This window comes from Oryctolagus cuniculus, chromosome 6, assembly GCF_051225735.1.
Source record: "Oryctolagus cuniculus isolate XC-2025 breed Fujian yellow rabbit chromosome 6, ASM5122573v1, whole genome shotgun sequence".
Lineage (NCBI taxonomy): Eukaryota > Metazoa > Chordata > Mammalia > Lagomorpha > Leporidae > Oryctolagus > Oryctolagus cuniculus.
In genome coordinates, this window is record NC_142872.1 from 149,456,808 (window position 1) to 149,469,585 (window position 12,778).

At 40.8% G+C, this 12,778-nt stretch overlaps 1 protein-coding gene across 8 annotated transcripts in view; it reads right to left on the minus strand.

The window, feature by feature from the left end:
- Positions 1 to 12,778, minus strand: part of ATAD2 (ATPase family AAA domain containing 2) — a 93,410-nt gene that overhangs the window by 23,695 nt on the left and 56,937 nt on the right. For all 8 annotated transcript variants that reach the window (XM_070075455.2, XM_089336458.1, XM_070075454.2 and 5 more), the window contains 7 exons: positions 12,359 to 12,467; positions 10,654 to 10,769; positions 8,112 to 8,286; positions 7,043 to 7,131; positions 3,057 to 3,216; positions 1,593 to 1,683; positions 716 to 1,030 (listed from right to left, as the gene is read on the minus strand). In XM_070075455.2, coding sequence (XP_069931556.1) covers positions 716 to 1,030; positions 1,593 to 1,683; positions 3,057 to 3,216; positions 7,043 to 7,131; positions 8,112 to 8,286; positions 10,654 to 10,769; positions 12,359 to 12,467 — 1,055 coding nt within the window. The remainder of the gene's footprint in view (positions 1 to 715; positions 1,031 to 1,592; positions 1,684 to 3,056; positions 3,217 to 7,042; positions 7,132 to 8,111; positions 8,287 to 10,653; positions 10,770 to 12,358; positions 12,468 to 12,778) is intronic.

The following is a 12,778-nucleotide window of genomic DNA, read 5'->3' on the forward strand; positions in this document are numbered from 1 at the left end:
GCTCCACTTCTGATTCACCTTCCTGCTACTGTGCCTCGGAAAGCAATGAAACATGGCCCAAGTCCTTTGGCCCCTGCACCCACTGGGGTGACTGGGATGAAGCTGCTGGCTTTGGCCTGGCCCAGTCCTGGATGTTGCAGCCATTTGGGGAGTGAACTAGTGGATGGAAGATTCTGTCTCTCCCTCAAATCAATCTTTAAAAAAAATGAAAAACCCCAAGCAAATAAAAAATTCATTCCAAATTTTAAATGGTTTGGGAAAACATGACCAAATTCAAGAGACTTTTTTAAGGAAACATTTCTGGAACATATTTAATTTTATTGATTAACAACACTAACTTTAAATGGTCAGTCTAGAAAGGGGATTTGGCCTAGCAGTTAAGAATCTGGTCTCTCTAATGGAGTTCTTGGGTTTCATACCGGGCTCTGGCTCCTCACCTCACCCAACTTCCTGCACGTGCAGGGCCTGGGGGACTGAGGTGATGCTTTAAGAAGTTGGGCTCCTGACATCTCCATGGGAAGCCTGGATGGTGTTCTTATCCCCCAGTTTCAACCCAGCCCTGTCCAGTCTAGCCCTTAACTACCCCAGCCATTGTGGGCTTTTGGGGAATAGACCAGCAGATTAAATAAAACCAATCAATAAAACATAAAAACAAAATAAATATAAAAAATTTAAAAATCAAATAAAAAAAGGAATGATTAATCATGTTTTATACCTGAATGTAAATCTTTATTTGTTCCGATTTCTGCATGTGGAAATACTTTCTGCAGGGCTTCTAAGATCTTGTGAACAGTGCTTTGCAGCAGTGGTCTCACAATGGCAGACAAGGCCTGCCCAGGTGATGTCACCGCTCTTTGGGAGGCTGGAATCATCTTTTGCATAGCTACCTCGAAATCCTTAGCTGAGATATTAATTGATGAGAGATCCAACTGTAGTTTCTCACTAGTGGTATAGATCTGTGGATAGCGTCGACGAAGAGCACATAAAGCAGCTTCAGCACATATTGACTTAATATCTGCACCACAATATCCTATCCAAAGCAACCAGGAAAACAGACAAAACCACCAAAACCCTGTTAGCATGACCATGGTTAAAAGGAAATTTAAAATTAACCTAGCAATATTGTAGCTATTAAAATAATTAAAAGTAATATGATTAAAATCTCTCAATTAGTCAGTGAACTTTTATGGTGGTAGTAACCATTAGCCAATCAATCAACCTATGAGTAAAATATGTCCATAAGCACAAACTTCAGTGTAGGAGTCAACAGCAAGCATTTTAAAACCAGATAGACTATGTTCAAATTCTAGCTTATCATTTACTACCCATAGGATCTTTGGAGAACCACTTATGCTCTCCAGACATTTCATCTGTAAAACAGAGATAATGTTATCTACTGTACCAGACTGATGTGAGAGTTATACGACAAATCCTCAAATATCTCTATTTAATATCCAGGACAATGCAAGAAGAAAAAATATAGCACAAATAATAAATGAGAAACAAACACAATTTTTTCTTTAAATATAACCTTGTAGGACTACTTTGAAATGAATGTAGTACTTAATTTAAGTGTTTAAAACAATGTTTACCAACACAGTTTTCTGCTAGCTCTTCTAGAAATGTGTCCAGAGGTTTGGGATTCCAATCTCTTGTGTGAATCTTTAGAATCTCTTTTCGAGCCTATGAATAAAAAATTTTATTTTTTATGACTATAATAATAAATTATTCCAATTAAATAATTCCAATTTAAAATACTTTTTACTATCTAAAATTTTAAGCAACCAATTAAAATTAATTTTATTCCAATTAAAATAATTTCCAATTTAAAATACTTTCTACTATCTAAAATTTTAAGCAACCAATATTTAGTATAAACAGAATATGAAGCACAGTATAGCAAAAGTGAGTGAAAAAAGATTTTGTAAGAATTCAAAGAATTTAGTTTCATTGCTAAACAGGATTGCATTTCCAAGTACAGTGCTCAAGTTATATTCAACATAAATGTGACAGAAATTAAGTAACTACTGAAGAATTGTTCATTCTGGTACAAATTAAAACTGTTTTCAGAGTACTGAAAGCTCTACCCATATTTTCATGGGTAGTTCTGTAAAGATTCAGTGGCCTTACCATAATTGGGTAGAATTATATGATGGTAGTCATAAAAGAGTCAAAGCTAACAAACTGGTTAAAAATTGCTCATTAAGCCACATGTTCTAAGCAGGAATGGGGAAATCTTTTGTTTTCCAAGGGCCACCTGGGTATTTATACATCATTCATAGGATATACAAAATTATCCACTTAAAAATTAGCCTGCTATACATTTACTGAATTTCAAATCCCACCTGCAGTTATCTTCGCAAGGGGAAATCAAATGATTTTGTGGCCCTTACATGGCCTGCAGGCTGTATGTTGCCCACCCTGTTCCAAATCAAAACTGACAACATACAAAGGCTGTGTTTGCTCATGACAAGAGCCTCAGGTGCTCACTGATGTCCTAAAGATGAAAATTGTTAAAGCAACAACAAGAGTCACTGTGCCCTTGCTCCCCATGTAGGATCTCTGTCCTTAATGTGTTGTAGTATAAGAATTAATGGTCTTCAAACAGTACTTTACTTTGTGTCTGTGCTGGGTGCAAACTGTTGATACCTTTACTCTTACTTTTACTTTACTTTTACCTCTATACTGAGTTGATCTTCTGTATATAGATAATTAAAAATGAATCTTAATGAAGAATGGGATGAGAGAGGAAGTAGCAGGTTGGATGGTGTGAGGTGGAAGGGTGGGTGTGGGAAAAAACTGCTATAATCTAAAAGTTGTACTTAAGAAATTTATATTTATCAAATAAAATCTTTCTATTAAAAAAACAAAGGCTTTGCTCAAAATGGTAGAATTTTAAAGGGGGGGCACTATTACATTTAATGAGTAAAAAATATGAACTATCATATATGATAAGATCATGATACTAAAGAATATTGGCATTTTTGTTTTATAAGACTTGTTAATGACAAAAAGCAACATATTTTGTGAAAATCTGAGTGAGGTTACATGCTTACATCTTTATCAGGCAGAGTAAAAAGGAATTCTCTGTCAAAACGACCAGGTCTTCGTAAAGCAGGGTCTATAGAATCTAGTCTATTGGTAGCACCGATGACCACAATTTCTCCTCTGCTATCCAATCCATCCATGAGAGCTAGCAGGGTGGAAACAATAGAGCTAAATTAAAAAACAATAGAAAATGAGATTAGTAAACAATAGACAAAAATTTCATTAATTTTTGGGTAAGATGTAATGTATTAAACATATGAACAAATTATCAGAGTACACTACTTTCAATGGATAAGAAAAATCTATTAGTAACATACTGCATGGCACATAGAAACTGCAATCAGTGGAACACACAGATGGTCTTCAGTGAGCCTCAAATGTATCCTGAAGTCACTTCACAAAGCATAATTTCACATTTAAAAGTTCTCAAAGAAGTATATAATACTAAAAAGATACTAGTAGTACCAGGCAGAATAAACAGTATCTAAAACTATAAAATGCTTCATTAAAGATACATTATCAAACAAAGAACATCAAAATAAAGTAGAATATGCCTGAAGCAAAAAAATAGTAAGATTCCAATTATACTTTAAACTTTTTATTATGGAGAAAGACTAGTAAAATTTCCGAATCTTTACTATCCAGCTTCAACAACTGGTATCCCTTTTTTAGGTCTCCATTACAATGCTTTCAGAGAAAAAGAAAAATCTCAGACATAACTTTTTAAAAGATTTATCTAAGAGGCAGATTTACAGGGCTGGTGTTGTGGTATATTAAGTAAAGCTGCCACCTGAAATACCAGCATCCCATGTGGGCACCAGTTTGTGTTCCAGTTGCACTACTTCTGATCCAGCTCCCTGCTGGTGGCCTGGGAAGATAGTGGAAGATGGCCCTTGGGCCCCTGCCATCCCATCCACATTGGAGACCTAGAAGAAACTCCCAACTTCAGCCTGGCCCAGCCTTGGCCATTGAGGCTATCTGGGGAGCGAACCAGCGGATGGAAGATCTGTCTCTCCTCTTTCTGTGACTCTGAATTTCAACTAAATAAACATTCAAATAAAAGATTAAAAAAAAAAAAAACACACAAAATTAAGGCAGAGTTACGGTGTGTGTGTGTGTGGAGTGGGGATCTTCCATCCAATGGTACGTTCCCCAAACAGCCGGGATGGTTGAGACTGGGCCAGGCAGAAGTCAGCAACTTTCCCTTTTCCTTTCCATTAGCAAGGAGCTGCATCAGAAGTGGAGCAGCCAGGCCTGTGTTCACATGAGATGCTGACATCACAGGTGGCAGTTAAATCTGCTCTGCCACAACACTGGCACCATCAGACATGCCCTTTAATCCACAAATATTCACCAAAGTACTTCATGTATGTATTTCTAAAAGATAACAACTTTTAAAAAAGCCAAAACCACAGAGGTAGGCATTTGATGCAGCAGTTAGGATGCCACATGGGACATCTCATTCCATATCAGAGTGCCCGGGTTGAGTCCTGGTTCTGCTGCTTCCTGGAAGGCAGTGGTGATGGTTCTAGACTTGGGTCCCTGCCACCCATGTGGGAGGCCTGGATTGAGTTCCAGGCTCCTGGCTTCTGCCTTCTAACTCTGGCTGCTGTGGGCATTTAGAAAATGAACTGGAGAATGTGAGACTGCTGTGTCTTTCAAATAAATGAGATTAATTTACAAAGTTACCCCCCCCCCCACAATATCATTACCCCAAAGTAAATGACAATAATCATCAATATCCAATTTTTCTTGATTGTCTCAAAATATCTTTTCCAGGATCCACATACAACTGTAGGTCACTTGTTCTTCAAATCCTTAACATTTCTCATTTGCGTGCTTCATTATTTCCCCCTCTAAGCCATTTATTTGTTGAAGAAACCGGGTCACCTTTCTGGTTATCAGTTCACATTCTGGACTGGGCTGCTGCTTCTTGAAGGAGATATTAACTTTTCATTTTATCTTTCACATTGTTTATCAACTTCTAGATATAGAAGCTTAAAAGATGGAAGTTGAATTGTTTAGGTAGCATATACCATAGGAAGATACTCTGTACTTCTTATTGAATTACTGGATGAGGCACATAATACCAGTTTCTCCCTTAAAATCAATCAGTAGGTTGGGTTTAAGTAAAGTGTTATCAGTTCACTCTACCCGTCATAAACTCCCTTAACAAGATTTTTAAATACCGTTTTAGCAGCCACTGATTATTATTTAGGTCAAGGTTCCTCAGCCTTGGTACTACTGACATTTATGTGTCATGGGGCTGATCCTCTGTGTTATGGGATATTAAACAGCATTTCTGGTCTTCGCCCACTGGATAACAATAGTTGACCCTTACCATTTATCACAACCAAAGTGTCTTCAAACATCTATCTCCTGGAACAAGTTGGAGGAAGCAAAATTATTACTGGTTAAAAAAAACCAGAGGTTGGGGGCCAGTGCTGTGGCAGACCAGCTGAGGCCGCAACCTGTAACACCAACATCCCGTGTGGGCACTGGTTCAATTCCCAGTTGCTCCACTTCCAATCCAGCTCCCTGTTGATGTGCCCGGAAAGGCAGAAAAGGGTGGACCAAGTGCCTGGGCTCCTGCACTCATGTAGAATATCTGGAAGAAATTTCTGACTCCTGGCTTTGCCCTGGCCCTTCCTTGGTTGTCGCAGCCATTTGGGAAGTGGATCAATGGATGGAGGATCTCTCTTGCTCTTTCTTCCTCTCTTTGTATAACTCTGGATTTTCAAATAAATAAATCTTTTAAAGCAAAAAAGGTTGAGGGGCTAGCACTGTGGCACAGTGAGTTAAGCTAATACTTGCAACGCTAACATCCCATATGAGTGCCAGCTTGAATCCTGACTGATCCTCTACCTATCAAACTCTCTGTTAATGCACCTGGAAAAAGAGTTGAATATGGATGCTTGGGCCCCTGACACTCATGTGGGAGACCCAGATGGAGCTCCTGGCTTCAGCCTGGCCATTGCAGCCAGAGGATGAAAGGTCTCTTCCTCTAACTCTGCCTTTCAAATAAAATAAATCTTTTAAAAAATATGTCCACTCCCTTGTGATAGGACATGGCCATATGCCCCACTATAGCTCCATTAAAAAAAAAAAAAAAGTATTTGAGAGGTAGAGTTACAGACAGAAAGATGCAGAGACAGAGACAGGCCTTCCATCCGCTGGTTCACTCCCCAAATGGCTGTAACAGCCAGAAGCCAAGAGTCAGCATCTTCTTCCGAGTCTCCTATGCAGGTGCAGAGGCCCAAGCACTTTTACTGCTTTCCCAGGCCATAGCAAAGCTGGATCAGAAGAGCAGCTGGGACTTGAAGCAGCATCCATATGGGATTCTGGCACCATCAGCGGAGGATTAGCCCACTGCGCCAGTGTCGGCCCCCACAGCTCCACTCTTAACACTGGCCTTCTTTACTCATTTCATCTCATTGGTCTGTGAACATTTGTCTGTAAGTTAGATCTCATGTTACCAAGCTTCAAAAAATGTTTAATTTATTCATCTACTTGCAGAGCAGAAGAGACAAAGAGAGAGCAATCTTCAACTTGCTGGATCATTCCCCCAAACCAAACACAGCCAGGGCTGGGTCAGGCCAAAGCTAGGAGCCTGGGGTGGTAGGGATCTAAACATTTAAACTGTCATCTGTTATCTCCCAGGATGCATTAACAGGAAGTTGGACTGGAACAGAGTAGCGGGGATTCGAACTGACATTCTGATGTGGAATGTACACATCCCAAGTGGTGGCTTAACTCACTGCGTCATAACACCTGTCCCGGCAACCAAGATTTGTAAACCACGCTTTAGAACACTGACAGTCAGAACAGGTTTACTTTTTAATTTGTACTCTCTCTATTTATGGGTTCTATTATCAAAAGCAGAAATCATTGTTTAGTTTTATAAAGTTTCTCATTATTTAATGTTTCATCCTTCATACATCAATTCATCCCAGAATATAGGAAGAAAGGTAGAAGTGCATCCATTAAGTTTTACCTGTGAATTTGATCTTGCCTGCTTGACCGTACTGGAGCCAGACCATCAATTTCATCAAAGAAAATAATCGACGGACGCATCTGATAGGCCTACAAAGCAGGGCCAGTTCACATTATCATAAAAAAAAAAACTCAAAAATGTAAACTTAATATGAACCATTTTAACCCACTTGCATTCAAACTTGCTTGCCAGAATACCTTATCAATCTGAATATATATATAATTAGAATTGATTTTCATTCAAACTTGCTTACCAGTATTTATAACTTATAAATCTAAATGTAAATTCCAAGAACTATGTTTTAAGGACTCAGACTAAATTCTAATAACATACAAATTAATTCTATCTACATCTTTAGCTGGAAATACTCAAACTAGATTTCTCATAACTATAGCTATTATAACATAGAAAACATCAAATAAAGACTAACTGGACGCTCTCAGTTCTTTACTGAGATGCCTGCCTGATCTGTCAGGTGTACTCTACATTAAGCTTTGCCAGCATGCTTACCACTTAAAAAAAAAAACAAAAAAACAAAAAAACAAAAAACTAACTAATAATACTAACTGGAAACAAGACAAAAAAAGATGACAGCCCTCTTCCACATCAAGTGGGGAAATCACTATTTCCATAGACAAAAATAAAGATCCTCAGTGTTCCAAAAAGAGATTTAAAAGCTTTAAAAGAGATTTTAAGAGATGTACTACCTCACAATGTGCTGCCAATAATCTGGGATTTGAAACTGAAAGTCACTGCAGGGAAGAACTAGTGTTCAATTCCCATACTGAGACACAATTCATTACTATTATCTTTCTTTACATATGAGATTACCATTCTCTAAGTATAATAGACCTTAGTCTCCAAAGAACTGGGACCTAAATATTCCTTTTGTAGACCAGTGTTATTCTGTCAAGTAAGAGAAAGTAATCTAGAAAGTCTGCACATTTGCTTGAATTCCTTAGTTTACTGCTCTGGAAAATGATTAAAATTCAAGATCTATCTAATCCTTGTATACTTCCATCTGTACAGATTAAAGAACCACTTATACATGTAAATTTAACCATCATACCTGATCAAATAGCAATCGCAGCTGTCTTTCAGATTCCCCTACCCATTTACTCAGACAATCAGCACCTTTCCTCATGAAAAATGCTACTCTCTTATCCCCTTGACTGCACTCATTGGCAAGTGCTCTAGCAACTAGAGTTTTTCCAGTTCCAGGTGGACCATAAAACAAACAACCTCTGTAAAACAAGACATTAAATATTTTAGTGTTATTTCAAAAAGAAGATGATGGTTTAAACAAGAATTAAAACCAATTTCATGAATTCACTAAAACCGTGAATAAAAGAACATAAGTCAGAGGCCGGCATTCTGGCATAGTGCTGTTGCCTGAAGTGCCAACATTCCATATGAACGCCGGTTTGAGACCCGGCTGCTCCACTTCCAATCCAGCTCTCTGCTATGGCCTGGGAAAGCAGTACAGGATGACCCAAATCCTTGGGCCCCTGTACCAGTGTGGGAGACCTGGAAGAAGCTCCTGGCTCCTGGCTTTGGATCAGCGCAGCTCCGGCCATTGCGGCCAGCTGGGGAGTAAACCAACCATGGAAGACCTCTCTGTCTCCCCTCTTCTCCATATATATAACTCTGACTTTCAAACAAATAAATCTTAAAAAAAAAAAAAAAAAAAAAAAAAAAAAAAAAAACCCATAAATTAACAAAAGTATAGATTCATCCCACAAAAAATTTAAAAACTTGGGAGGATATACTGATATCATAAAATTAACAGTGATATTGTACAAATAACACCCTTTACTTGAAATATACTCTTTTAAAGACTTTATGTATTTGAAAGGCAAGAGTTACACAAAGGCCAAGAGATCATCCATCCACTGGTTCATTCTCGAAATGGCTGCAACAGCCAGGGCTGGAACAAGTTGAAGCCAGGGGCCTGAACTCTGTCTGTGGCTCCCATCTGGGTGACAGGGGCCTAAGCACTTGGGCTGTCTTCAGGTCCTTTCCCATGTGCGTTAGTAGGGAGTTGAACTGAAGTGTTCATATGGGGTGCTCATAGGAGATGCCAATGTCACAGGCAGTGGCTTAATCTCCTGTACCACAAGGCTGGCCCCGAAACATACTTTCTTTCATCCATTCAACATGCTTATTATCATATCACCTTGACTTGAATATACGTACAGTCACACAATTCAGTTTTTATGGAAGGAAAATGTGAGTTGTAAAGAAGGAGAAATGAAAAGAAAATTTGAGTAGCCTACTCTTTTAAGATTCAGTAACTGATTTTCTAAAATAAAGATTTATTTATTTTATTTGAAAGACACAGTTACAGAGAGGCAGAGGCAATGACAGAGAAAGAAAGATCTTCCATCTACCGGTATGCTCCCCAAATGGCCGCAACAGCTGGAGCTAGGCCGATCAAGAGCCAGGAGCCAGGAGCTTCTTCCGGGTCTTCCACGCTGGTGCAGGGGCCCAAGCACTCAGGCCATCTTCTACTGCTTTCAGAGAGCTGGATTGGAAGTGGAGCAGCTAGGACTCTAAATAGTGCCCACATGGGATGCTGCACTGCAGGTGGCAGCTTTACCTGCTACACCACAGTACCAGCCCCTGTAATTGATTTTAGGCACTTTCAATATTTCCTTTAAGTGCTAAATTCAATATTAATAACTTTTTGACATATAAAATTACAAAATTCAAAATTTACCTATGTTTAATTTTTTATAATGGAAAGGGAAAAATGTTTATTAACTTGAAGAAGTTCATAAATCAATTTTTCCACAATGGGTGATTTGAAGAGAAAAGCTGAATTAGGAAAAAGAATCAGGGAGTAGAATTTTTTTTTATTTATTTGGTTTTTTTTTTTGACAGGCAGAGTTAGACAATGAGAGAGAGACAGAGAGAAAGGCCTTCCTTTTTCTGCTGGTTCACCCCCCAAGTGGCTGCTACGGTCGGTGCGTTGCGGCCGGCGCGCTGCGCCGATCTAAAGCCAGGAGCCAGTTACTTCCTCCTGGTCTCCCATGCGGGTGCAGAGTCCAAGGACCTGGGTCATCCTCCACTGCACTCCCGGGCCACAGAAGAAAGCTGGACTGGAAGAGGACCAACCGGGACAGAATCCGGTGCCCCAACCGGGACTAGAACCCAGGGTGCCGGCACTGCAGGCAGAGGATTAGCCTGATGAGCCACGGCGCCAGCTGAGGAAGTAGAATTTAAAAATGGATTAAGAAGCAGGAGTTGGCACAGTGGTTAAGGCATTGCTTGGGACAGTTATGTCCCATATCACAGTATCTAGGTTCAAGTCTCAGCTCTGCTTTCGATTCCAATCTCCTAGGTGTGCCCTACAGCTATTTGGGTTCCTGCCACCGTCATGGAAAATCAGAACAGAGTTCCAAGTTCCTTGCTTGGCCTGGCCCAGTCCTGGTGGCTGGGGGCACCTGAGGAGTGAACCAGCAGATGGAAGATTTCTCTCTCTCAAATAAAATTAAAACAAATAAATTTTGAAAGTTAAAAACAGGTTACTAATTAAGGTAGAAGAATTGAAAAAAGCAAAAGCAGCATAGCACAGATTACAGCTAAAACTCAAAGTATAATTAAATTACCTTGGGGGTTGAATTTTGAATTTTTCAAAAACTTCTGGATAGAGCAATGGAAACACCACCATCTCTTTTAGAGCTGCAATATGATTGGATAAGCCACCAACACTATCAAATCGTACCTGGAAATGGAAATGAATATTGACATTCTTAAGATCTAGAGTGAAAACTAAAATGTTACCTCACTTCTAAACTATATATACCCACACACTGACAACTAATAGTATCTCAGTGGTCTGAAGATTTTTAAAACACACATACAGGGGCTAGCATTGTGGCATAACAGGTAAATCTGCCACTTATGATACTGGCATCCCATAAGGGCATGGGTTTGGCTTTGGGTCTCAACTGTTCCACTTCCGATCTAGCTCTCTGCTAATGTGCCTGGAAAAGCATTGGAGGATGGCCCAAGTGTTTGGGCCCCAGCTCCCACATGGGAGGCCCAGAAGAAACTTCTGGCTCCAGGCTTCAGCTTGGTCCAACCCTGGCTGTTGTAGCCATTCGGAGACTGAGCCAGAGGGTAGACGATCTCTCTCTTTTTCTCTCTTGTAAATCTGCCATTCAAACAAATAAGTAAATCTTAAAACAAAAAACAAAAACAAACCAAAAAAACCCATGCATGCAAAGGTTCAAGTTTCTCATTTTAAAAGAAGCCAAGAGGTTGGCAGGGGAAGTATCTTTGACAGACATTAAGATGCCTGTATCCCATATGAGTCTTGGGTTTGATTTCCAGCTCTTGCTCAACATTTAAGCTTCCTGCCAAGAAGACCCTGGAAACCAGTAAGTGATGGCTCAAGTGGCTGGGCACTGCCAGCCACATGACAGATCTGGACTGAATTACTAGCTACTGGCTCCAGTCTGGCTTAGTTTGTGGACATCTGGGGAGAGAACCAGCAGATAGGAGATCTGTTTTCTCAAATTAAAAACAAACCGGCCGGCGCTGCGGCTAACTAGGCTAATCCTCCGCCTTGTGGAGCCGGCACACCGGGTTCTAGTCCCGGTCGGGGTGCCGGATTCTGTCCTGGTTGCCCCTCCTCCAGGCCAGCTCTCTGCTGTGGCCCGGGAGTGCAGTGGAGGATGGCCCAAGTGCTTGGGCCCTGCACCCCATGGGAGACCAGGAGAAGCACCTGGCTCCTGCCATCAGATCAGCGCGGTGCGCCAGCCATAGCGTGCTGGCCGCGGCGGCCATTGGAGGGTGAACCAACGGCAAAAGGAAGATCTTTCTTTCTGTCTCTCTCTCTCACTGTCCACTCTGCCTGTCAAAAACAAACAAACAAACAAACAAACAAACAAAAACAGACCAAGGCCAGCGCCGTGGCTCACTAGGCTAATCCTCCACCTGTGGCGCCAGCACCCCAGGTTCTAGTCCCGGTCGGGGCACCGGATTCTGTCCCAGTTGCCCCTCTTCCAGGCCAGCTCTCTGCTGTGGCCAGGGAGTGCAGTGGAGGATGGCCCAGGTTCTCGGGCCCTGCACCCGCATGGGAGACCAAGAGAAGCACCTGGCTCCTGGCTTCGGATTGGCGCAGTGCACAGGCTGCAGCGTGCCACCAGAGCGGCCATTTGGGGGGTGAACCAACTGAAAAGGAAGACCTTTCTCTCTGTCTCTCTCTCTCTCACTCACTGTCCACTCTGCCTGTCAAAAAACAACCACACACAGGTTTCTTTTTTAACTTTAAAAGAACAAGCATACGTTTCAGAACAGAGTACTCACTGAAGAATCAAGTTGCATTGGATCAACATCAGCGAGGCTTGCTCCAATTTTCATTCGGTCTTTATAAATTCCTTTTAATTCATCTTTCCGAAAATTTAGTGGGAGGCACCTATTAAAAAAGATACACACACGTCATCTCACCTTCCTGCTCAAATTCCATGTTAAAACAATGACATCTTCTTTTAGAATTAAAAAAAATTTTCAATTCAATTGGAGTGGAGCAGCACTGTAGCATAGAAAGTCAAGCCTCTGCCTACAGTGCTGGAATCCCCTATGGGTGCTGGTTCGAGCCCCAGCTGCTCCACTTCCAATCCAGCTCCATGCTAAATGCACATGGAAAAGCAGTGCAATATGGTCCAAGTGCTTGGGCTCCTGCAATCATGCGGGCGACTGGAAGAACATTCTGGCTCATGGCTTCAG